General features: G+C 50.8%; 1 protein-coding gene across 1 annotated transcript in view; it reads left to right on the top strand.

The window, feature by feature from the left end:
- Positions 1-26,162, top strand: part of MINDY4 (MINDY lysine 48 deubiquitinase 4) — a 154,135-nt gene that overhangs the window by 50,567 nt on the left and 77,406 nt on the right. The window contains exon 6 of the mRNA XM_075558217.1: positions 22,529-22,587. Coding sequence (XP_075414332.1) covers positions 22,529-22,587 — 59 coding nt within the window. The remainder of the gene's footprint in view (positions 1-22,528; positions 22,588-26,162) is intronic.

Here is a 26,162-nt window from a genome sequence, read left to right as displayed (position 1 = left end):
CCCTCTTTGCTGTGCAGTCAAGGTGAGGCCGGCCCATCGAACAGCTCAGCAGGCTAATGCAGACGGGCTCGCTCACCCTCCTCTCTCCCAGAAGTCTTCCTGAGTGCAGGCCTGCACAGTGAGTGGGCTGTCGGACCGGGCTGTCCTGGGCTGGGCCACATGGCTGTGCCCCTCCATCTATTGCTTGTCACCGGGCCAGGGCACGGCTCGGTTCCTTAGAGGAGGAAGTAGGAACACCAGATTTACCAGAGGAGAGTGGCATGCTTATAATGCACAATGTTACTTCCTTTGCTCGGCCTTTCTCGCTTCAGTTACATTTTCCTTTTAAAGAGGAAAAAAAAAACCAAGCAAATGAAAAAAGTCATTGTTAGGGACAAAGAGTGAGTGCTTAGCACCACGCAATGATGGGGGTGGGGGGGTGCTCTTTGGCAAGGCTCCTCCATCACTTCCTGCTCACCTCCCCACAGAGCAAGGGCACGGGGAGCACTGAGCACAGGAGTTCTAGAAGCTACTCCGCAGAGGCCACCTAAACCCATGAGGGCATCGGAGAGGTCTCCAGGAGCCGTGGACTCATAGCGATCCCGTAGGAAAGGGTAGAACTGTCCGTGGGTTTCCAAGACAGTAAATCTTTACAGGAGTAGAAAGCCTCATCTTTCTCCCTCGGAGCTGCAGGTTTGAAGCCAACCCCAAGACTCACCCCAAGGTAGCCACCCACATACAGACTTCCACACCCCAGAGTCTTCCCCCGCCTCATGAGCTCCTTAAGAAGTCTCTGTCTGGCCTAGATGCGATGATGACCAGCACACCTCAGTTAGTGTTATAAGAAGCGGGTGGGGGTAGGTGGTGGAGTTGAAAGTACCTGTTTTAGATCAAAAGCAAGGCTGGAGCTGGCTCGCTCAATATTTCATGACCACATCCCACGGAGCTAGAAAAGCACTCCATGGGGCAGGCTTTGCAGATGCCGAGGTCGGGGAGAACGCTGTAAACCCCACGGGGGCTGCGTGGGCGATCCCATGCTCCTCAGAGATACTGTCTGGCGCTGTTAGGGACGCCATGTCACAATGTGTGTGTGTGTGGTTTTAAAGAGAGAAACACAAAAAGGGAGCGAAGACGGGAACATGTTAACAATATGGCCTTGTGCGTGAACAAAAGCTTCCCCTGCCTTGTGTTATTCTTTGGACTTCCCGCCCCTTGAACTTTAAAAAGAAAAAGCAAAAAGTCCCTACAATTCCATTGCGGGGTGGGGGTGGGAATGGGAAAAATGAGTAACCATTAGACTCTACCACATAAGTCTTGGTAAGGACCATACAGGTGTGTCACAAGGTGGCAGTGTGTCGTTAGATGGTTGAATCTGGGCAGGTGACTGCATAAAAGACCAGACTAGCCCAAGAAGCACTGAGGGGGCACCTCCGTCCTGGCTGATGGCAGAGCCAAGTGGGGAGCATGGCAGCCCTCTCCTTGTAGATAGGCATCTTCAGGAAGAGGGCTCTAAGGACCTGAGAGCGGGGTCATATCAAGGCTGCTGGGTTGCTCTGGGCTCGCTGTGGCCCTGGGGTGTGCAGAGTGGAATCGCCCCATAGGGTTTTCCATGGCTCTGACCTCTCAGATGTAGGTGCCCAGGTTTTCCTTTCCAGGCATTCCTGGGTAGATTCGAACCACCAAACTTTCGGTCAGCAGCCGAGTGCTTCACCAGTCACAGCACCCGTGTCCCTACAGAACACACACCCAACTCAAAACCAAACTCAACCGCCATCGATCAGTGCTGACTCACAGAGACCCCCTGTGGGTTTCTCTGCACCTGTTTATGGGAGTGGAAAGCCCTGTCTTTCTCCCTCCAGAACACAGAGCTCACAAGTACTGTCCTGATGGAGAGAAGCAGGCTTGTCACATGTTAGTCTGGTACCTGGGTGGCGGGCACTCTCCCTGTTCCCCACCATGCCAGGCATTGCGAGCTGGCCAAGCCTTCCCTCCGCCGACGCTCAGGATGCTTTCTGGAAGCCCCAGACCCTCTAATTACACCCAAATGGTGAGGCTCGATGTGACATTTCCAGCAGGAGCCGGCCTGCCGTGCATCCAGATGCCTCAGATGGTTTCATATTTGTTCTGGAAACAGCTCCAGATACCTTTGGTCAGAGCTCTTCCTGTTGGCCGGGCCGCCCAGGCCATTTCCCGCCCACATTCTTGAAAAGGGGATGCATTCTGCGGGGTGGTGGGGAGCCGGAGTGCAGGGGGTGCAGAACCGGGATGGGGATGATGGCGGGAGGGTGCGAGGATTGGAATGGGGGCCTGTCTTTGTAGCCTCACGCCTGAGCGATTTCCATTCCAGTCCTTAGAAACCAGGACAAAACAGAGCCAAGCCAAGGGGCTGCACCCTGCCTGTGCAGGACCTCCCGACCTTGACAGTCACATGGTGAAGTCTTGTGAAATCTTGCTCCCTCTTAAGGATCCTGGAGTCAGACTTCAGGATCCCCGAGGCATGCCTCTGGCTGGCGTGGGGCAGGGAAGCATTTAAGGCCAGGTTGCCCACCTTCCAGGGGCTGTCTTAGCAGCGGGAGCCCCGGCACCCTCAAGGAAGACACCCACCTGCCTATCATGCCCCCTGTGCAGGTCGCTGCAAATCCTCATCCTCATGAGAGGCAGGCAGCTGGGAACCCTGGAGGGTCAGGAGGGGAGGCCCCCACACTGGGGTACCACCTTAGGGTAACTCCAGACCCCACTCTTAGTGAACATGCCCCCCAAAGAGGCCTGAGGAAGTGGTCTGGAGAAGTGGTGCATCTAATTTTAGCTGAGGGTGTGCTTGCTACGTGTTGGGGCCGGCTCCCCTGATGGGTATGTGTGGTCAAACGTTCCAAGGCTGCGAAGCTAACTGGGGTTTAAAGTTACATGCCCCTTTCTCTCTCGCTTTCTCTCTTTCTATGAAATGCCCAGAACACAATCACCCCTCTGTGCTCAGCGGTTGGTCAAAATTTCCTAGAGGTACTTTTTCCTCCTTTTCCTTCAGCTACAGGGTAGGGTGGGGTGTCAGGAGGTACCCTCCAGGAGCCAGCCTTGGCGTGGCCGGGCTCTGCCCAGGGTGGAGTCACTCAGGGCTCCCTCACTGCCGGGAGAGCTCATGCGCCAATACCACTCAGCAAGGAAGACCCACACTGGCATCCACCCTAGGGCGAGAAGCAGACCCAGGTTCTGAGGACCTGGAGCCTCCGAGGAAAGGAGGTGCCCGGCTGGCACAGCCCACGGGCACTGGTCCTGTAGCCCAAAGCATGGCAGTGGCTGCCTGTGTGGAAGAGAGGCCTGGCAGTGTGACTCCAGTGTGAGTCTAGACTCCCTGGGGCAGGCCTGGGCGCCACAGGCAATCCCTACACCAGGGCAGGGCCAGGGCGGCCTCTTCGTGGCAGCTTTGGGCAGCCCTGTGGAGCTGAGCCCGGCCTTACATTTGGAAAACTTTAGCCTGAGAGAAGGGCCCATGAGCTATTGGTCCGCTCAGAGCAGGCCTGTTCTCCACCGAGTCTGCAGTGGCTGGTAGATCGCCAGGCCTTTCCTCTGAGCTGCCTCTGGAGGACACACACCACCTACCTTTCCAAGAGCGGACAAGTGTGCCAGCCGCTTGCACCATCCGAACAGGCCCTGGTGGTACAGTAGTATGCCTTGGGCTGCTAGCCACAAGGTCAGCAGTTCAAACCCAGCAGCTGCTCCCAGGGTTTGGGAGTGGAGTGGGATGAGTCTTTTGGCTCCGGTAATGTTTAAAATGGTCTCAGAAACCTCAGGGGCAGTTCTACTCTGCTTTATAGGGCGTCCTGAGTCAGGATGGCAGTGAGTTGTTTTTTTTGAGAGAGACTTAGGCCAGCAGGGGTGAGCCACAACCTGGGAGAGCTGCAGGGTGGTCCTGTGTGAATCTTCGAGGGAAGAACAGCCTGCCCTAATGAGTTGGGCTTTCAAGAAAGTGGGGTAGATGAAAGCGTACCAAGACGAGATTTGGGGGCCCTCATTTCTAAGCCTGGCTTTAGGTACTATCTGGGGTGCTTTGGACCCCCACTCCCCAAGTTTATCCATCTATCCATCTGCCTCCTCCCGACACCCCTCCTTTTGTGAACCCCCAGGATTGGACTGAGTCTCCTTGACCCACCACCGTTCCAGGCCTGCACTTCCCGTCCATCCGACTGACCATACATAGGTGTGGATTCCTCCTCAGCTTCCAGAGGGACCGCCCTTTAAATACCAGATGCTGGTCGAGCCCTGGTGCCAGGCAGCAGGTGGGAGCAGAGGGATCCTCGGGGGTAAAGCCATGCCCGGTACCGTTTCTGGGCCTGGACAATTCAGTGTACCACGATCCCTCGTAAGAGCCCTTCCCCTGCTCCTGCTATCCTGGTAACCGGGGTAAATAGCTTCCCCGTTTCTGGAACGTTCCCGAATCCAGCCTGACTCGAGGAATAGACATACAGGAAGGAGAAACACTGGACTCGATTTTGGAGCTTGTTCAGAGTACTTCTCTTCAAGGGCGTGTGCCAAAGCGTGCAGGGAGGGACTCATACGGAAAGATAGTTAAGCTGAGAAATCATCACCCCCCACCCCAAAGAACAATGGTTCTGGAGGCTGGAGTCCAGCATGTACTCTCTCGGCCTAAACAGCCCTGGCTCGATGGCTTTTCCAGGAGGATGCAATGGTCATCAATGACCACCCCCCGCCCCCAACCCTCCCCAATCGGCCTCCCCAGGCGATCCCTATCTTTGTCCAACCTTCGTCATCATGGACCCGGATGAGAGAGACTTGGGTATGCAGCCCAATTACGGTTTTTTCACCCGTTACAGGAAGATCGCTGATTTGGGTTGAATTGTTCAGGCAGATTGTTTTCGCACTATTCCAAGCACAGCGACTTCTCGCAGGAAATATCCAACCGGACAATTCTGGGCAGGTTTTCCACATCCTTCAGAGAAAAGAAGGGACGAGAAGCAGGGGGAGGAAAAGAAAAGAAAGGAGAGAGGGCTGGCCCTCTTTCCACGTTGAAGGTCAGTGGCCAGGGAATGGGCTGCAGGGTCTGTAACCTTGGCTGAAGCACATTGTACAAGCTGCTTCGTGCACACGATGACTTCCCGATAACCCAGCCCCTAATGAGACCTCCTGTTCCCCCACGGCTTGATTTTAAAACCGCCTGCGGAGCCGCTGGCCTGAGGGGTGGAGCACTTCCACTGACCCCTTCCTGCGGGAGCACCTGGGAGGTGAAGACGCCACCCTCCCGGAGGAACTCCCTTCCTCTCCCTGGGCCGCACTCGCTCCCCTCAGCTCCACCCCCAGAGGTTATGCCAGGTGATGGCCGTGCTGGAAGTCTTAGGTTTCTTTCTTTCTTTCCCTGATGTGGTCCAGCAGCTGGCCCTCGGGTATCCGATTCACAAAGGCTGCCTGCTCTCAGGCAGCTGTTAAATGGGAGCCTTGCTAAGCGCAGGCTGGCAAGGCAGGACGAGAAGACAGGCTACAGAGCAGCCACTTGTGGGAGGCCCTTCCTGGGTGTCTGCTCCTGTGGGGAGCCAACAGGTGTCCACGGTTCGGACCCAGCATCCTCAGATGCTCTGGTCCATTGTTGGTGCTAACTGCCTCCAAGCTGGCCCTCCATGCAGGCAGGTACACTCCCGCATGGCCATGTGACAGCTTTTCAAACCAGGCGACAGGTCCCTCCAAAGGACGAGGGGATGGAGCAGGACCCTCGGACCCATTAACCGAGGTGCCCCAGGAGGCCATGATCTCAGACTTCTCGACCATTTTGCACAATTATACCACGAGGTGTGTGGTTGGGTATAAGCAGCTTCAGCCAGTTCAACTTTATACAGGTGTTCAATGTACTGGCAGAAAGGATCATAATTAATAGGCCAATCTGACCTTTAATCGCTGCAATTTTCCATCACCATGGCCTGTCTCCCCTCTCCCTCCCCCTCTTCCACTGCTGGTAAACACGGATAAACTGATATCTATTCATGTACCTTTTCTTGCCATTTTCTAAAAGCAAGGTCACACAATATTTGTCCCATTATGATTCCCCCCCCGCCCCCCCCCCAGCTCAGCGCACTGCCTGCAGGCTCCACCCACACTGTAGCATTTGTCAAAATGCCATTTCCCCCGTTGGCTGAGTCAGTACCCCATCGTTTTGTGTATTCATCTATTGGTTGCTGGACACTTTGGTTGTTTCTACCTTTTGGCTAATGTGAGCAGGGCTGTAGTGGACCTGGGCGGAAAAGGCTCTTTCTGAGAGCCTGCTTTGCAGTCTTTGGGGTATATGCCAAGAACTGGGATTGCTGGGTCCTAGGGTGATTCTGTTTAGAGGGTTATTTTTGAGGAGAAAACACCCTATTTTCCAGAGCAGTGTACCATTTTTTCCTTCCTACCAGCCAAGGGCAAGGGATCCAATTTCCCCACATCGTCACCAACATTTGTTATTTTTCTTTCATTTTTAATCTGAGCCGTCCTATTGGGAGTGCAAGGCAGGCCACCGTGGTTTGGATTTACATCTTTCTCTTCCTGTGTTTGGTGGCCCTCTACTTGCTCTGTTGATGACATTGCTGTTCAAGTCCTTTACTCATCTGGGGATGGCGTTATCTGTCTTTTCGTGGCTAAGGTGCTGAAATTTTAGATATATTTTGGTTATTAGCTTCTATGTTAGTCCGGGTTGACTAGAGAAACAAATCCAGAGACACTCATTTGTATGTAAGAGACAGCTTTATATCAAAAAGCAATTGTACATTAAGAAAATATCCCATCCCAGTCCAGATCAAGTACATAAGTCCGATGTTACCCCATATGTTGATACTAGTCCATAAATTCCTCTTTAGACTCATGCAGCTAAGCAATGATACTGAATGCAGGAAGATCACAGGCCAGGGAGTGGAAAGTCCTGTGAATCCAGTGGTGGTGGAAGCATCTCAGCGCTGGCGTGGGTCTCCAAGTGGCTCCTCCAGCTCCAGGGTTCTGACTGCATCAGTGTAGTTCCATGTGGCTTGTCAGCAGGAAGGCGAAGAGTGTCTCCCACCTCCAAGGAGGAATACAGGAGTTCCCAGAATCCTCAGGAGAAGACCAGGCCCACAGGAGGCCTCATTGGCTATGGCCTGATTGACAGGCTCAACTCCACCCCTTCATAGGTTGACAGGTTTTGTAACAGCCACAGGCTCTTAGTGGATATATAGTTTCTGAAGATTGTCTCTTAATCTGTTGGTTGTCATTTCACCATTTTTGTGAGGTCTTTTGGTGAACAAGTTTTTAGTTTCATGAAGTGCCATTTATTTATTTATTTTATCATCCTCTTAGATGCTGTTGTAAATGGAATGGTTTCCCTACTTTCCCTTTCATATTTCTCATTGCTGGTGTATAGAAACTCAAATGATTTTTGCTTGTTGACCTTGTACCCTGCAATTTTGCAAAATTCCTCTACTAACTCTTGAAGATTTGGGGGAGCTCATTGGGATTTTCTACACATAGGATCATACCAGCTATGAATAGAGATACTTTGGCTCCTTCACCCCCACCCCCCCCAATACGGATACCTTAATTTCTTTTTATTGTCTTATTACTCTGGATAGGATTCTAATACAAAATTAAATAGGTGTGATGAGAGTGGGTACCTGTGGTAGTTACATAATCTGTTGTCGGTTTAAGTATTATGAGTGAAGGGGTGAAGTTTAGCCTGTCAATCAGGTTGAAGCTTGATGACCTCATTTGGAGGCACTAAGGAGATAAATAGCTCTCTGGAGGTGGGACGCAGGCTCTCTCCCTGAGAGACATGCTTGCTGACAAGACGCATGGAACTGTGCTTGAGCCCTGGAGCTGAAGGAACCACATGGAGACCCTACCAGCACTGAGATGCTTACAACACCGCTGGATCCACAAGACTTCCCACCCACTGGCCTGTGATCTCCCTGCATTCGGTGTCATTGCATGTCACGAGTCTGAAGAGGACTTTATAGATTGGTATCGGACATCTGGGCTAATATCGGACTTATGAGCTTGATCTGGACTGGGCTGGGATGTTTTCTCAATCTTCAATTGCTCATGTATATAAAGCTCCTTCTTCTACACATGTGAGTGTTTATGAATTTGTTTCTGTAGTCTATCCAGACTGACACTGTACCCTTGTCTTGTTCCCAGTTTCATGGGGGAAAGCTCTCACTCTCTTCCCATTAACTATAAGTTAGGGTGCTGGCTTTTCCTGTATGTCCTAAATCATATTGAGGAATATTTACCTCCTGTTCCAATCGTCTTTAGGGTTTTCATCAAGAAAAGGTGTTATATTTTATTTTTTAAATTTTCTGCCTCCGTAGAGGGATCATGCAGTTGTTTTTCTTTGTCCTATCGATGTGGTATAGTACGTTGGTTAGTGTTCTGCTGTCGAGACATCCCTGCATCCCTGGAATAAATCCCCCTTGATCATAATGCACGGCTCTGAATATGCTGTTGGATTCTGCTCACTTTTATCTTGCTGAGGATTTGTACATGTACACCAGAAGACATAGTTGTCTGTAGTTTTCTTGCGGTATCTTTGTCGGGTTTGGGTATCTGGATTGTTGGCTTCACAGAATAAATTAGAGAGTATTCCTTCATTTTCTATCTTTTTAAAGAATTTAACCAGTTGTGACATCATTTCTTCCCTGTGTATTTAGTAGAATTCCCCAGGGAAGCCATCTGGTTCATTTTTTCCCCCCGCTTGGAGCATTTTGTTCAATAATTCAATTTCTTCGCTTGTTAAGCATCTTCTGAGACTTTCTGTTTCCTCCTGAGTCATTTTGGGTAGGTGGTGTGTGTCTAAGGATTTGTTCCTTTCATCTGGGTTGTCCAGCATGTTACCATAGAGCTTCTTATCATATGTCATTGTTCTTTTTGTTTCGCTTGGGGCAGTTGTCATATTGCCCCTTACACTAAAACAACAACAACGCCACAAACTGCATTTGTTCATTTTTAACAGCTTCATCGATGTACAATTCACAGGCAGTGTCTTGCTGAAGCCCAGTCATCAGAGCTGTGAGACCATCTCCACAATCAGTCCCAGGATATTTCTGTCTTCTTCCTTGTATTTATTGTTGCTCGCTCCTCATTTCCTGCCATGTTCCTGGGACTCTGTTAGTCTAGTTGTTATCTCTGTGGGTTTACCTCATCTGGGTTTCATAATCAGAAAAACATACAAAAATCAAGACAAAATACAAACGGCCCAGCAGCAAGGACAGAATGCAACAGAAAAATCTCAATGGAAAACAAAGCAGAAAATATTTAAAACTGAGCAAGTAGACACCAGATCAAGAGGGATATCAGCGATAAAGTGTCATATTTGACCTACTAAAGTGGCAGTAACCCACACTAAAATGTATTCTCTTTGATACAAGGCCTTTCTGACCTTTGGTCTGTAGTCCGAGGGGCCTTATCAGAGGCTTAATCCAGAGAGAGGACCCTGCAAATTGGTTTTGGACTTTCACTGTCATCTAAAAACCTTCTGTAAAACTGGTGCTCGGTGTTTAAGCTTTAATTCCATTCCCTCCTCTGGGTTTGGATTTTATTGTTTACAATTCTTGGATCACACAGGCTGGCGTGCTTCTTCTGTGTGGGTTTAGCCGACATCTCACCTAGATGGCCTTTCCAGATGCTATTCTTTCTGATAGCCAGGCACCGTCTGCTTTCTTCACCACTCTTTGCAATAGCCCCATATCTTCAGTGATCACTTCATGGGGGTAGGTATTGGACAGGGTCATGTCATAAGGACTAATTGTTCTCAGATTAGGGCTACAATTAAATGCAAGCTCAAAATCATTCCTATATCTGTGGTTTCCATATGTCCCTGACTCACTTTAAAGACATCATTATTGTTTTGGAGAACGTAGTACATCATCTCTATGAGACATGGGACAATCATAGTGATGTTGCCAGTAAGTTAGACATTGGTGCCGAATTTAAAACACTGTCGAGAAAAAGACAGTGCTCATGTAGGACAATTTTCTTATAGACCAAAATATGTGGACTGTTGATTTGTACAGATGAGCAATTTAGGTGGCAGGACACCGCTTACACCAACAATGAGGGTTGGAGATACAGGGGAAAACTTTGAATAATGGTCATTCACAGAGGCAGACTGGACTATCGATGTCATAAAAAGGCAGAGACAATAGCACATATATGGGAGTCTTGAGCCGCCATGACTGGGCACCCTCACGGCAAGAATGTTGACCCAAAGTCCAATGACTCCCATGCCTATGCCTTGGGATGGTAGTCACCTGTTTCTCACCTTGAGGTTTTCAGCCACAGAGTCATAGGAGTATTTCAGTTCCTTTAATCTGCTGCTGGTGTGTTTAAGGTAGAGTTCAGTTAGCTTAGTGAGAGTTCCAAGTCGGATCCTTCTGGTGTGTTCTATGGAAGATGTGCACCTCGAAAGGACAGAGTCTAAGGTCCTGCTTCTCTTACTAAGTACAAGGCCTGGCTCACCAAGGGCTGCATACAAACTGGGCCCAAAGTGCCCAAGTAGGGACATATTATTGATCTTGGTGGTCTAGATACTTACTGTTGAGTGTTTCTCCCTGTGGCAGGCTGCCCCTCCCAGGTTACCCAGCCACTGAAGGGCAGTCACCTTCTCTGGGACAGCCGTGCCCTCCACTCGGCTCCCTCTGGACCTGGGTTTCCAGTAAGGTTCACTAATCACTCTTGTAGGAGTGTCAGTTATTTTGGGGTGGTGGTCGAATAATGTGGTATGGCAGGAACTGGTTGGTCTTTTCTCTCCCTCCGCTTCATGGGAAACCGACCCCAGTTGGGGGGAGGCCTCCTCTGCTGAAATGGCTTTTAAGATGGACGGATAAGGGTGGGATATGGTTCATGAGCTCTAGGCTGCCACGCTACCTCATTGCCTGGGCAGGTGGACTAGGAGAGTAGCTGAATGGAAAATGGAAGCCTGCTTTTGTCATGGTTTTCATTTTTATAGCAGCGGTCGCACACAATATTTGCCCTTTTGTGACTGGCTAACTTCACCGAGCAGAATGCATTTCAGGTCCACCCATGCCTTGAGTGTTTCATGGTTCCATCACTGTCTTTTTTAGGGATGCATAGTATTCCACTGTGTGAATGTCCCCGTTTCTTTATCCATTCTTGTAGGGATGGGTATTTGGGCTGTGTCCAGTTACTTGCTACTGTGAACTGTGCAGCAAAGAACAAGGGAGAGCGTACGTCTGTTCGTGATCCGTCGTTTATTTCTTTGGTTGTATGCCCGGCAAAGGTATTTCTAGGTCATGTGGAATTTCTGTTCCCAGTTGGTTTGGGGAGTGCCATTTCACTTCCCATGCTGCTGTACGCATTTACAAGCTCACCAGCAGTGTATAAGAGTTCCAATCTCTCCACATCCTCCCCAGCATTTGTGGTTTTCTGTCTTTTTTAATTTGGCTGCCGTGGACGGTGTAAGGTGCTATCTCATCCTAGTTTGATTGACATATCCTGGGTGGCTAGAGAGTGACCTAGCCATGTTTTATTCTGTGTAACAGACAGCTTCCATGACTCTGAGTTTGCTGCACAGCAGCTATTTGTCTGTCGGTATATCTACTTAACTAGCTACCAACACACACACACACACACACACACGAGAGCAAAATCCTTCTTATGACTAATTTTGTCAACAGTGTTTCTTTGTTAGTGTATGGATATTTCTTTCTTTCTAATTTTATTTTACTGGGGGCTCTTACAGCTCTTATCACAATCCATACACATATATGGATATTTATTTTTTTTCATACGGTTTTTCTGTATCCACAGTGATTACTGTGCACCTTTATTTCCTACGCTAATCTGTTGCTAAGAAATGTTCTTGCAGGATTATCTTCAAACTCCTGGTTGATGGGGGAGTCTGTGATTGCCCGAGTCCATGATTTTGCTTCCTGTGTTTTTGCACGTAACGATCCTTTGGTTTGTGGAATCCAGATCCCGCAGGCTGCACTGACCTTCCTCCGCTCAGATAGCACGCAGTGATAGCTGGACGTCAGGCACCGTTCTCAATACCTGTCCTACATGTTCTCCCGTCTTCCAACAATCTTATGAAGTAGAACCCCATCGTGCCCTCCCCCACCCTTTCTCGATGAGGACACTGAAGCGGAGAGAAGGTGGGGACCTTACCTGCTTGGTACTGGGTGGGGCTCGTAGCCAGCCTGGGCTGTGTCAGATCCAGAGTGCTTAGTCATGACACTGTTTGTGGATGTAACCCGGGAGATTTTTCCTGTATTTGATGGAGCACGGCAGTGGTCCATTTCAATCTCATACTTTGTATCTGCGTTAGGGCGGGACTTTAAACCACTGGCTCTCTCTTTTAGAAATGATTAACCATTTTCACATTTTCTATTCATCTTTGGGTTAGTCATGTAGTTCCCTCCCACCCACCCCCTAAAAATGTTCAAACCAAACCCATTCTTTTCTGCCAAGTCAATTCCAACTCCTGGCGTCCCTGCAGGCCAGAGTGGAACTGCCCCCCCAAGGCTTCCCAGGCTGTAATCTTTACAGGGGCAGGTTGCCCATCTTTTCCCTGCAGAGCAGCTAGCTGGTGGGTTCGAACCACTGTCCTTTCAGTCATCAGCCAAGTGCTTGAACCACAGGGCCACCAGGACCCCTTAGAAAATGGTCAGTCTGTCTAATTATGGGCTCTAACTTATTCATAGTGCTTCTTTCAACGTCTTATTTCTAATGCTAAGTTGCAATCTCTCTCGACCCTTGAGGTCAACCTCATATATTACTAATTTGTCTTCTCCCATAGCCACCCCTAATAGGACCCACTTGTACTCTCAGTTTTTTTCCTGTGGTCTTAACTGACATGCCATAGGTCTTCTTCTTCTTGATAAAAACCAACAACTCTGCTTACAATGGTACCTTACACCCTACTTTTCCACTCTTTGCATCTGTATTCTCTTTGTTGCCTTTGTAAACTTGCCAAAAGTTCATCTTTTCATCCATCTTTCCAAAATCCACTTTTAGAGGCTCTTGCCCTTATGTTCTATTTTGAAATTCTTATCAACATTTACATCTTGCATTTCATTCTCCTTCCTATTCTTTGTTCATTTGCCCTTTGATGCTCTTTCTGAGAGGGGGTCTTTTCCTCACTGCTTTTCCTTCTTCACTGTGACAGCTGTCTGTCTGCTGTACGTTTCTCTCTGCCTGCCACCTTCGCTGCTCCCATACGTTCTTTTAAATGTTACCCACTTGGAAACCATTCTTAATTTTTAGTATTATTTTATATATATATATATTCTTATTCTGGGTGTTAGGAAAAGCTATCTACTTTTTACAGAATTCTATTTTTATGACTTTGTGCCCAGAGACAGACACAGCTTGGCATTTTTTGAGGTACGATGTGGCTTTCTGTGTGGTCAGCTTTAAAAATACACTAGATGCGCAGGGAAAGAATACATCGTATCGAGCAGTGGGTTGCGCTAAGACCAAGGCAGGCAGGGTACAGTGATGTAAAGATATTCCACATCCTCATTAATTTTTATATCAACCCCGGCTGGATATATTTGTTGCGGAAAGAAACGTGTCAGAATTTTCTGTCAGTGTTTTGTTTATGTATTGTGAAACTCTGTTGCTCGGTGCACCGAGGTTCTTGTTGGTTAAGTTGTCCTTTTCCTTTAGCATACCTTTTCTGAAAGTGTCATCAATATATTTATAACCACTGATGACCATCCTCCTCCAACTGTCTCTCTTTGCCCGATAGTAAAGGCATTCGACTGTGTGGATCATAACGAACGATAGATAGCCTGGAGAATAATGAGAATTCCAGAACACCCCATTGTGCTCCTGCAGAACTTGGACATGGATCGAAAGGCAGCTGTGAGGACAGAGCAAGAAAACACTGCATATTTTAAAATCAGGAAAGGCATGTCGGTTTTGCGTCTGCTCACCATACATATACAATCTGTATGTTGAGCAAACCATTAGAGAAGCTGGATTATTTTGAAGGGGAATGAGGCATCAGGATCGAATGAAGGCTTATTAACGACGTTTAGTATGCACATGTTACAGCTTTACTTGCTGGAGGTGAGGAGGACTTGAAGCCCTTGCTGATAAAGATCAATGATTGCAGCCTTCTGTATGGATTACAACTTAATGTTAAACGGACCAAAGGCCTCACAACTGGACCGATAGGTAACATGATGATAAATGGAGAAAATACAGCCGCTGGCAAGGATTTTGTCTTGTTTGGACCCACAATTTGTGCTCATGAAAATAGCAGTTAAGAGATCAAACAATGAATGGCATTGGGCAAATCTGCTGTACAAGACCTCTTTCAAGTGTGAGACAGGAACTGGAAACACAGGGAATCCAGGATGTATGATCACTTCAGGACCAGAGCTGAGAGTGGCGATAGATACAGAAGGGTGGAGGGAGGGTGGGGTGGAAAGGGGAAACCGATGACAGGGATCTGCATATAACCTCCTCCCTGGGGGGTGGACAACAGAAAAGTAGGTGAAGGGAGACGACGGACAGGGCAAGATATGACAAAATAATAATTTATAAATTGTCAAGGGGTCATGAGGAAGGGGGGAGCGGGGAGGGAGGAGGAAATGAGGAGCTGATGCCAGGGGCTTAAGTGGAGAGCAAATGTTTTGAGAATGATGAGGGCAATGAATGTACACATGACGTATGTACACAATTGATGTATGTATGGATTGTGATAAGAGTTGTATGAGCTCCCAATAAAATGACTTAAAAAACAAAACAAAAAAACTCCCTTTTCAAGGGTTGAGGACCAAGGTGCGCCTGACACAGCCACAGGCCTGTGCAAGTTGGACACTGACTAAGGAAGACCGAGAAAGAGCCGATGCCTTGGAACTGCGGTGCTGGCAGTGTTGTTGACAGTTCCACGGACTCCCAGAAGAACACACTAGCCTGTGTTGAAGGACGGCCAGAGTGCTCCTTAGAGGATGGGAGGCTTCCTTTTATGTTCTGCGGGCACGTTGTCAGGAGAGGCCAGTTCCTGGGGAAGGACATCCTGCTTGGTAAAGAAGGTCCCGGACAAGATGTGAGGATGACATGGGACCCAGCAGCGGTTCCTTCGGTTGTACATGGCATTGTACTCGATGGCACCTGCCACCACCACCAGGCTGAGGACAGCGGCTTTTCAGTGGCAGAGTACCCGTGGTGCAAGGAGCTCTGGGGGCGTGGTGGGCTGTGCCCTGAGCTGCAAACTGGAAGCTCAGCTGTTGGAAGCCGCCCGTAGCTCCAAGGGAAGTTTCGGGAATGAAAGGGGCTGTCACACTCTGTCCTACAGAGTCGCTAGTGAGTCAGAATTGGCGGGGTGACAGCTAGCTGTTGAGGCACATGTGCCGCATTTCCCCCCATGTTTCGCTGTTAGCACTTTGAGGCATGTTCAGCACGTGTCCTGTGAAAGCGTCTGGCTAATGAAAACCAAACAAAGTAATCTCTGACGTTTAACTGCCTCTCGTACAAATATACACGGAACCCTGGTGGCCCTGTGGTGAGAGCTCTGGACGGCTCACCAAGAGGTCAGCAATTCCGGCCTGCCAGCTGCTCCTCGGAGAAAGATGGGGACTGCATGGGGCGATTCTGTGCTGCCCCAGAGGGGCAAAGCGAGCGGAAAGCAACCCCATGGCAATGGGCTTGGGGGGTTCTTATACATATTGATTCATTTGAACTCATGCATCCTATTTTACTTTGTACTTTTATTTTTTCAACTTTCCTCTTATTTCTTTTTCTTGCAAATCAACTAATATATCTGTTTTGTATATCTTCTCTTTTCTTTTTCATTTTTATCTTCTCTTTTCTGATTTGGAAGTTTTATATTAAGATTTTTTTTTTTTACTATTTTAGTGGTTACACTTAAATTTCTAACCATAATTGACTTGAAGCTTGTGGTAGTTACACAATTTCATGCCAACTTGATAAAACAATGAAAGGGTGGACTCTAGCCCGCCAATCCGGTCTCAGCCTGACGACCCTGGGCGTGGCCTTCTCATGAGGATTCTGGGAACTTCCTCTATTCCTCTCTGGAAGCGGGACACTCTCTGTGCTTCACATTCCTGTTGACAAGCCACACGGAGCCTCGCTGATGGCAGCCAGAGACCAGGAGATGGATCCACTGCCATTACACCCACAGGCCTTTCCCCCCCACAGACCTGTGATCTTCCTGCATTCAACATCATTGCACCTGATGCGTGAGTCTGAAGAGGAATTCATGGACTAATATCAAACTTATGGACTTGAGCTGGACTGGGCTGGGATGCTTTATTGATGCACAATTACTTCTTGATATAAAGTTCTCTCTTACACACTTATGAGGGTCTCTGGTTTTGTTTCTCTACTCAGCCTGGACTAACACAAAGTCGAAAAGTAGTCCATCTCTGTACTCCTTCAAAAGAATGTAAGGTTTTACAAAGCTTTGATCTTGATCACTGGCCCTTCGCATGTTCTCTGTTATTGTCTAGTATTTATTTCACAATGCTTGTACTACCCCTACATTAGCTGTTATTGTTATTTTTGTATTGTTCTCATTTATATGCAGCGAAATGTTTACCGATGGATTCTGTCATTACTCTCTCCTCCTGAGTTTAATTTCCTTCTCTCTGAAATAAGTTCTCTAGTAGTTCCTGATGGTGTTGTGGTTACACACCAGCAAGGTCAGCAGTTCAAAGCCACTAGCCTCTCAGGATAAAGACAGGACTGTCTACTCCTGTAAAGAGTTACAGGCTCAGAAACTCACACAGGCAATTCTACTCCATCCTACTGGATGCACTAAGAGTTGACATCTACTCAGTGTCAAAGAGGGGTGGGGGGTGGGGTGGGGGAGAGAGAGAGAGAGAGAGAGAGAGAGAGAGAGAGATGAAGGTCTGCGAGAGAGCACCCTAATGGGGCTGGGTTTTATTCCATTTATTCCTTAAAGAAACAAGCAGTATCTGCTGTGGCTACTTCCAATATCTTTAGAGTCGTCACTGGGTTCAAGGTCCAGTGCTGCCTCCTACAAGCCGTGTGACCCTGGGGAAAACACTGAACCTGTCTGAGGCTCAGTGAAATAACTGCTTGCTAACACTGAATTCGTCTTGGCTTGAAAATGCCTACCTTCTGTCCTCGCCTTTAGTGATATTTCAGCTGGGAATTTCAGAGTCGCGGTCGTTTTCTCCCAGCAGAACTCTGAAGAAGTTCCTCTGTTGTCTTCTGAGCTTTCTGCCAGAGTCAGAAGTCGGCTCTTATTGGTGCCCATTTGTCGGCAGTTTCCCTTTCTCTGTACTTTCTTTGGGAGTTTTCCCTCACTGTCGTGGGTAGTTTTGGGTGTGGTGTGGCATTATTTTGATGTGTCCCCTTTGAGGCTCCTGACGTTTCTGTAAAGGGATCCTGGAGGCACACAGTTAAGTGCTCAGCTGCTAAGGGAAAGGTTTGAGCCCACTCCATGGGAGAAAGGACCAGGGCCTCTGCTCCCATAAGAACCCTGTGGGGGCAGTTCTCCTCTGGCCTACAGGGTGGCGGTGACTCGGAATCGACCCAACAGCCCCCAACAGCACGTTTCTGTCAGGATGTTGAATCGGCCTTGGTCGGGACGGTTCAGCTGCCGCAACAAGGTGGGGCCCAGCAGCCTGTCTCCGTGGATTGATTAGTTGCACACTCTGGTACATGTCTCAGGGTTATCTACACAATCCGGTCTTGAAAGAGCGCTTTGAGTCACTTGATTTATCTCTTTGTCCTTGTTGTTCTTAGTCGTTTTCTCTCAGAAGCAAGAGCGCGGTTTTAAACTGACCTTTCAAACTTTGCCACCCTCACACCACAAGGAGCACATGAAAGGAACAATGGGTGCATTCTCCCAGCGTGAGCACAACTGGGCCGTCTCCGCCGGCCCCGGGGTCCATAGGAAACGGGCCTGGCAGCCGAGACGGGCGGCCTGCCGGGGGAGGTCTCATGACTAGGGAGGGAGTCCCAGATGCACCCCACCCCACCTGGTGGGAAGATCACCCCACCCTCTCAGCATGGCTCGGGCCACCTGCCTGTCCTGTGGCCTTCCCCTTGGTAGCCAAGGAAGCCATGGAAGTTTCTGGAGGGGAAAGCAGAGAAAGGAAGCAAAGAAAAGGGTTTTGGAGCCAGTCGTGCTGGGTCAGAGCCCTGACTCCGGCCAACTTCCAGAGTCGGGTGGCCTGGTGGAAGTCATCTGATGCCTGTGGTGAGAGTCCCTCTAGGACGCAGCCCCTACTGATGGAGCTGGTAGGTGCTGGGAGAAAGCGCAGGCTTTCACCTCCCATGAAGAGTTACGGTCTCAGACTGTGACCCACAGGGCCATTCCCACCCTGGCCTATGAGGTCCCTAAGTAACAGACTCGACTCAATGGCTGTGAGCTTAGACTTGGGTGGGTGCTGGGCGCCAGGGGGCCAAAGGAGACCTCAGTCTCTATACTTCACGTGCATTTGTTTCTGACAGCTGTGGTCATCAGTTACTGCCAGGGTGGTGGCTTCCAGTCATGCATCTATAGTCCCTTACAGTCCCGAAGGATGGGCGCCTGAGACAAACCCCGTTGGGCCGATGCCTTGCAGCCCCGTCCTCTCTCTTCAAAGCTCACCACTCCGACCTCCACTGCGTTTGTGGCATCTCCTTCTTGGCAGCCGTCCCTTCTCTTTCTGCCTTTCATAAGGACAGTCGGGACAGCACTGGGCCCACCTGGGTAATCGGGAATAATAATCCCTCCATCTCCAGACCCCCCCCCACGGAATCACCTCTGCCAAGGTCCTCTTGCCTCGGAAGGCAATCTGTCAGGGGGCCCAGGGATCAGCACATGGCTATATGTCCCCAGAGAAGGACAGAATGCTTGGTAAAGTAGAGGGGCAGCCAAAGAGAGGAAGCCCCTCTGCCCAAAAGGATGGTCACAGTGGCTGCAGCAATGGGCTCAAGCACGGGGACAATCAGGAGGATGGTGCAGGACCGGGCCGCGTTTCCTTCTGTTGTGCGTAGCGCGTTGCTGTGGGTCGGCGTAGACTCGAGGATCCCTGGGAACAGCAGCCTTGCTTAGCCATGACTGGAGCAGGAGCATCACCCAGCCTGGCTCACTATCCATGTCACCCTGCACTTGCTGTCTGTGCCGTCCACGTGTCTGTGTTTGCTGTGCGCTTGCTGTGGGCTGACTGGGGTCCCTCCCCAAATGCATGCTGGGATCCTTCCCCCTAGGCAGAAGGTGATGCTGTTTGTCGTATGCGTGAGGCCATCACCGTGTAGGGACCGGCCTATTCATAAGCAAGCAAAGGAGCAGATTAGACGTGGACACAAACATCAGCAGGGCACCGAGTTGCTGCGGGAAGACTGCCAAGGAACCGCGGTGGAGTATGGGGCTACAGAAGCTGGGGGAGACAAAGGTTGACCCCGATGGCTGCTGGCAGGGAGAGTGCCTTCCTCTAGTGCTGACATCACGGAATTGAGCTTCTAGCCACCTCAACTGTGAGGGAATACATCCCTCTTCTGTAAAGCGACAACCCACGTGCGATATTCCTACTACAGCTGCGCCTGGGGACCAAGGCCCCAATGAGTGAGGGCATGGGTAAGGGGGTGGAGCAGCTCAGGCGGGTGGGGCTTCGCTTGGAATAGGAGGCAGCGACTAGTCGCTTTACCAGGATTGGGGCTAGTTTGCTGAGTGGCCTTCTCCATAGAGCGGACAGGTCGTGACAAGGCCCCGAGGCACGGGCTGAGAAGTAGATGCATGGTGGACACAGCGGGGGGCCAGGGCAGGGCAGTGGGCAGGTCACGGAGAGCCAGGGTGGCCCAGCGACTCTGGGTCTTAATGGATGGAGACTCCCGTGACCTTCAGAATCAGCACCTGGGCTCCAACCCCGGCATAGTCACTTCCAAGCAGCAGGACCCTGGGGAGATCACAGGACCTCTCGAGACCCAGTGGACGGCGGCTCTGTCGACTGGTGCGAGGACCATGAATGTTTGCAAAGCACTCAGCACAAGCACAGCATCTGAAAAACACGCATGCACGCATGCACGCACGCACAGGTCAGAAAGTATTTGATACTGCTAGTCCCGTTATTCTGGTAAATGCTGTTCTTGTTATTGCTGCTGCTGCTACAGAACCTTTCAGGAATGTCTGCTGGGCGGTGGCCTGGTCAGGCCGACCTCTTAAAAAGATGAGTCTCACAGTCATGTGAAGCCATGGGGTGCCCCCCTGGATCCCCCACCACCATTGGGAAGCGATTCACATCGCCAAGGTGGGCGGCGGGGACAGTAGGGAAACGGCGGTTGGGTCGGAGCCTCCTGTGAGGGGCAGGCACATCGAGCCCAGCCAGTGGAGGCTGTGTGTTGTTGTGAGGGGGAGCAGGTTCCACGGGGGGGGGGGGGCTTCCGGCCTGAGAGTGGCTAGGCAGAAAGGGCTGGCAGTCTAGTTGTGGACAACCAGGCCAAGGTAACCAAGTGGACCACACACAGTGATGTGGTCCCAGCTGATGGTGGGGGCCGGTGCATCGTCCTGTCTCTGCGTGGAGATGCCACAACTTGGCTGTGTCCTCCAGGTACAGAAGGTGGGGAGCAGAGATGAATGTCGTAGCAGAGATCTGGAGAGACATTTATAGCCCTTGGGCTGTTTGAGAGAGACTCTTATCGCCCCCCCTCCTTTTCTGCTTGAAATGGCTCCAGATGGTACGTAGAGGCCGTCTAAGGCAGCAGTTCTCAATCTGTGGGTCTCGACAGTAGCAAGATGACAGTGATGAAGTAGCAACGAGGATAATTTTATGGTTGGGGGGGGGTTCACCACAACATGAGGACTGTATGAAAGGGTCGCAGCATCGGGAAGGTTGAGAACTACTGGTCTAAGGCGAGCCTCTTGGTCCTTGCTTCCCAGACAGCACACCAGAGGGAAGACCATGACCAGTCTCCAGATGACAGGGTGACAGAGGGGAGACAGGATGTCTGTCAGGTCCCCAGCCTGGTGCTGCAGAGTGGGTGTGTGGGGGAGAGATGGGGCTGGAAGAGTCTCCTTAGGGGAATTTGCTTTCTCATCGTGGGGGACTCCCAGCTAGCCTCCCCTGCCCTGAAAAGCTCATGCTAGCTCATTCTCCCACCACTCCCCATAAGGACACCCTTTGAACCTCTGCACTGCAGCAGTGTGGGGACTCGGTGACCTCCAGCTGGACAGAGCCAGCCTGACGGAGGACCAAGAGCTCACGGTGTTCCAGCACCAGGGAAATGAACCCGAGCCCAGGGAAGTGGGTGTGCTGGGCCTGGCACAGCGTGTCCTGCATGGTCTCCCACTCACGCCCCTTCATACAGCTTCCAGGGGAAACCAATTCAATAGAATGCACCAGAGCAAAGTCCTGATTGTTCCTTCAATCATCTCACCCCTGTAGGGATGTGGGAGGAAAATATACTTCAATGCCATGTTCAAAAGGGCTGTCAGTTTGTATTTTTGTTTCTTCATCGTCCATGGGCTTTCAGAGAGTGATATCATATTGCTATTTTTAATACAGGCTTTGTGCGGGGGGGAGTCCTTTAACTTTTGTTCAAAATTCAAGCATGCTGGAAGACAGAGGAAGGGATGGAATAGAAAGAGAGCTAAAATAACAGGTGAGGGCCCTTTCAGGACGTTCTGAGTTCAGTTTACCTGGGTCGCAGGGCTGTTGTTCAGGGTACGGACAGAGCCAGGACAGTGTCCCCAAAAACACATTCGTGGTTTTCAGAGATGGCTTCTGAGTGGCTGCAGAGACCTTGACGGAACGCTGGAGTAACGAAAACAACAACAGGAGGGAGAAAAATAGAGATGATTCCAAGAACTTGATATCTGTGTGTGTGTGTGTGTGTGTGTGTGAGCACCACCACAGCTGCTGCACTAATGAGCCTGCATTCAGTTCCTGGCAATATTAAGTAGTGGCTGCCAGTCTAATTGGCCAGTGAGCGTGTGTGTGTGTGTGTGTGTGTGTGTGTTTGTCCAGAAACAGGAATGGGAGTATTGATAACAGGAAGATAGGGGGAAAGTGGGGAGAGGAGGGGAGGAAGGGGGAACTGAGCAAACCGATTGCAATGATTGACATATAACCCACCCACAGCCCTGCACCCCCAGAGGGACAAACAACTGAAACTGGGGGTGGGGGGGATGGGAGACAGCGGTTGGTGTGAGATAAGACTATAATAATAATTAAAATTTATCAAGGGTCGTAAGGTTAGGAGGGGGAGGGAGGGGAAAAAGAGGAGCTGATACCAAGGGTTGAAGCATAAAGTCAATGTTTAGAAAATAACGATGGCAGCATATGTACGAATGTGCTGGATACAATCGATATACGGGTTGTTGTAAGAGCCCCCAATAAAATGATCTTTTAATAATCATCATACAAAGGAGACAGGATTGGAAGGGACCTTAGAGGCTATCTGGTCCTATCAATGATGGAGCCTGCTGTCTAGATAGGGGAGCAGGGCCACACCCAGAGAGGTAGGGTCCCCAGGAAGGAGAAGAGCGGTGTCCTGAAGGGCCCCCTGCAGCACATCTTCTGTGTTTTCTCTTCTCCGTGTAGCATGCTCTCGCTCTCATTCTCTGCTGCACTGACGTTTTCTCTCTCTCTCTCTCTAGGAAAAATCAGATGCCAGTGTCTGACAAGGCAGATGATGACCTGAGTGTCCTACAGCTGGGTAGGTGTGGCTGGCACCTCCGGGTGGGTCCCAGAGGGTCTGTGTTCAGCCTCTCTGGAAGTTGGTGGGTGCCAGGGGACCCTCCACTGGCCAGGTGGGGGTTTCTGTCCCCCCTCCGTGATGACCTCAGGAAGGAGCTCTGGCCTGGGGAGTAGAACAGGCTTTTTTTTGTTTTTGACCGCCCCCCCCAACTCCATTGAAGACACATCACCCGTCTTTCTCACCTAGAGAACCCCGTCCAGGAAGCCTGACCACTTCTGCACCCACCCAAATGTCCAGGGGGGCATCCTCTCGGAATCTGGAGGCTCTCTGAGGACCAGTCAGAGGATGGTTCTCAGTCAGAACGTCAGTACAGCTCTACCTGAGCCAGGCCCACCATTGCAAAACTGGACGCACACTTTCCTGAGGTCGGACATGTGAAGCCCACCTGCCAGTCGATTGTGTGGTAGGGGCTTTACCTCCTGCTGTGGCTTGTGGATTGTGTGGCTCTGGCTTTGCCTCCTGCACCCAGAGCTGAGCCCCTGGTACTCCCAAGGGCAGCAGGCTCACCTGCTGGCCAGCTGTCCACGGAGCTTCCAGACCAAAGCAGAAAAGGGAGGAAGAAAGACATGTGTTCTCCCCCCAGCACTTAGCCAGGTAGTGAATGGAGAGAGGGCCTGTAGATGCAATCAGGATGGGACTCTGTCTGCTGGCCCCACACAGGCCCAGGATGTGGCTGAGGGCACAGGAGCAGATGGTGTTTGGTTGGGCGGCAGTGCCTTACTCCCGATGGGATGGTGTGCATGCAAGGAGACGACTGGGGAGGGGCAGCCCAGTGACTGCAGATCGAAGGATGGGGCCGGGGGCCCTGGTCCCCTTCTGGAAGCTGTGGCTCTGGGCTGGTCAAGACAGCGTGTCATGTGACGTTTGACCATTTTGGCATCACATAGCTGTCCGCAGGCTTTTTCCGCTCCCTTTTAAGCCCTTTCTTTTAAGCTGGCAGAATAAAGCCCTGCTCCCTCCAGAAGTTCTTGACAGTTGGCTTTGATGGAGTTGAAAGGCAGGGGAGGCCAGTGAGTGAGTGGAGAGTGTGTGTTTACTCTGCTTGGCCTCCTTGTCCCTCCCCAGGTCCCTTCTCTGCAGAAAAGGCTGTTGGGCGGGTCTCACAGGCAGGCTGGTGAGGGCCTGGTGCAGGGAGAGTGCAGTCGGGAAGCGCTGGCACCCAGGACCTTTCTGTAAAGCCTGCACTTGAAGGGTTTCCAGGGAAGGCACTCTGCCTGGAGACAAAGAGAAGCAGTTCCCGGTTTTCAGCCCCAGAAAGCTTCTTCGGGAAGAAAGGCTTTTAGCCATTCTCTCAGCAGCCAACTGTTTGAAGTGTGTGTGTGTGTGTGTGTGTGATCATGCAAATGCACGCACGTGTGTCTTGCGTAAGTGTGCGAATGTGGGTATGAGTGAGTGAGTGTGAGTGTGCGCCTCTGAATGTATGTGAGTGTGTGAATGTGTGTGAGCATGGGAATGCGTGTGTGTGTGTGTGTGAATAAGTGGATGTGTGTGCATGCATCTGAGTGTATGATCATGTGTGTGTGCACGTGACTGTGGGGGGCGGGGTGTTTGAGGACCTGAGTTCTCCTGAAGGAGGCAGGCCTCTGCACGCCCCTGAGCTTACAAGTTAGCAAAGGAAAAGAGGAAAGATGGAGGTCCTGGAACGCAGACTCCAAGAGAATCTATTGGAGGGACACCACACCGGGAAGGGAAGCCCTGGGGTGGGGACAAGGAGAGTGATCTTCTCTGGCACCAGCCTCCCTCGGCCCATGCCAGCCCGCTGTCCTTTAGACTCACAGTCTAGCAAATGTGTTCAGGGATGTGCTAGGCCCCGTGTACACAGCTGTATTGCCAGTGGATACAGGTGACTACAAAGGGACCCTCTCTTCTTGGCGGGGAGCCCTGCTGGCTTCATGAGTGGAAGGTGGGGCTGCTAAGGGGGAGACCGGCAGTTTGAATCCACCTACTATCCTGGGGCAGAGAGGTGAGGCTCTCTGCTCCCAGGGAGACTGACAATCCTGGAGTGCTACTTGGCCCTGTGGGGTTGCTTTGTGCCCGGCTCACCTTGATGGCAGAGGGAGTGGGGGACAGCGGAGGGAGGAGTCCTCCAGGTGCAGCACACCCACCGGACCCCGGGGAGCTCCTCACTGCTTCCACAGAGGAACTCACCGAGCACTGGCCGTGCACCGGCAGGGCTGCAAGCTGGGCATTGAAGGGTGGGCACGGCTTTGACAAGTCCAGAGCTGTGGGGGGAGGTAAGAAGCGGCGATTGGCTGATGGGTCAGTGGGAGACAGGCCTGGCGCCAGGTGAGGATGACCTTGAATGAGGTGCTGAGGTTAGCTGTGAGGCTTTAGACGGGAAGCAGCCCTCGGAGAGTCTGTGCAGATGAGTCATACCCAGGCTAAAACCTCTAGGCATGTGTAGCAGATGGATTTTTAAGGGGAAGACCCTGGATCCTGGGAGACTGGCGAGGGGCTCTTTGAACAGTCTAGAAAAGAGAGGACGAGGCAGGTCCTGGGGGCCGTGAGAAACCCCCAGCGTATCTGCAGACCTTGCCTGAGACTACCTCTGATGAGAAGCCCATAGGTGACACAGACAGTGCACGTGCCCACCGAGGACTCTGCAGTGCCGACCTGCCCACAGGTGTCTCCGAGGAAAGGCGTGGGTGTGGCCTTAAAAGCCCTATGGGACCCAGTCTCACTCTCCACACGTGGGGGGCTGCCAGAGTCGAGAAGACAATTTTACTTATTTTTAACAGCTGGGAAGTGTCCTTGAGCTTTTTAATGGCCTCTTCCTGCTTTACTCTTTAAGTATTTGTACTTGGCTCTATGTTAGCACGTACGTGGTTATCATTCTAGGGCCCTGGGAGTGTAGTGGGTTACACGTTGGGCTGCTGACTGCAAGTTCAGCCGTTCAAAACCACCAGCCGTTCTGTGGGAGAAAGACGAGGCTTCCTACTCCCGTCAAGAGTTACAGTCTGGGAAGCCCACGGGGCAGTTCCGTAGCCCTGTAGGGTCGCTGTGAGCCAGCATCCACTTGATGGCAGAGTTCGGGTTTGAGATTTTTGAGTCTCCCCCTCTAGGCAGTGGTTGTCCTAGCCCCTGGCATCTCAGGAGCTCAATCAAGTGCTTGATGGACATGTACAGAAATAATGGGCCTATGTCCACAATGGTGGAGGGGGACAGGAAGGGACAAGATATGAGGCATGCTGACAATCCAGTAGTGGGGGGGGGGGGTCAGAGGTTTCAACCTCGATCACTGGAGGGATGGGAGTGGGGGTAGAGATGGGGTCTTCTATCCAAATTGGAAGCTGGGAGGAGATGCTGGGCTTAGATTCCCGGGTTTCCAGTGTTGAGGCACTTTCCGGGGCATGAGATACGATGCGCAGTAATATTCCAGTTCTCGCCTTACGACCTGTTTGAGTTCCGAGGAACCAGAACTCCGACCATTGGTTTTTGTTCACTTTGATATCATTTGTATGGATACATAGAGTGTGGGAAGTTTACGGGTGTTTTCCCTCTCATGCCAACAACATAGACACACCCACACCAGC

The sequence above is a fragment of the Tenrec ecaudatus genome, chromosome 9 (assembly GCF_050624435.1).
Source record: "Tenrec ecaudatus isolate mTenEca1 chromosome 9, mTenEca1.hap1, whole genome shotgun sequence".
NCBI lineage: Eukaryota > Metazoa > Chordata > Mammalia > Afrosoricida > Tenrecidae > Tenrec > Tenrec ecaudatus.
Note: the sequence above shows the minus strand (reverse complement) of the source record. Positions and strands in the feature narration are given on the sequence as shown.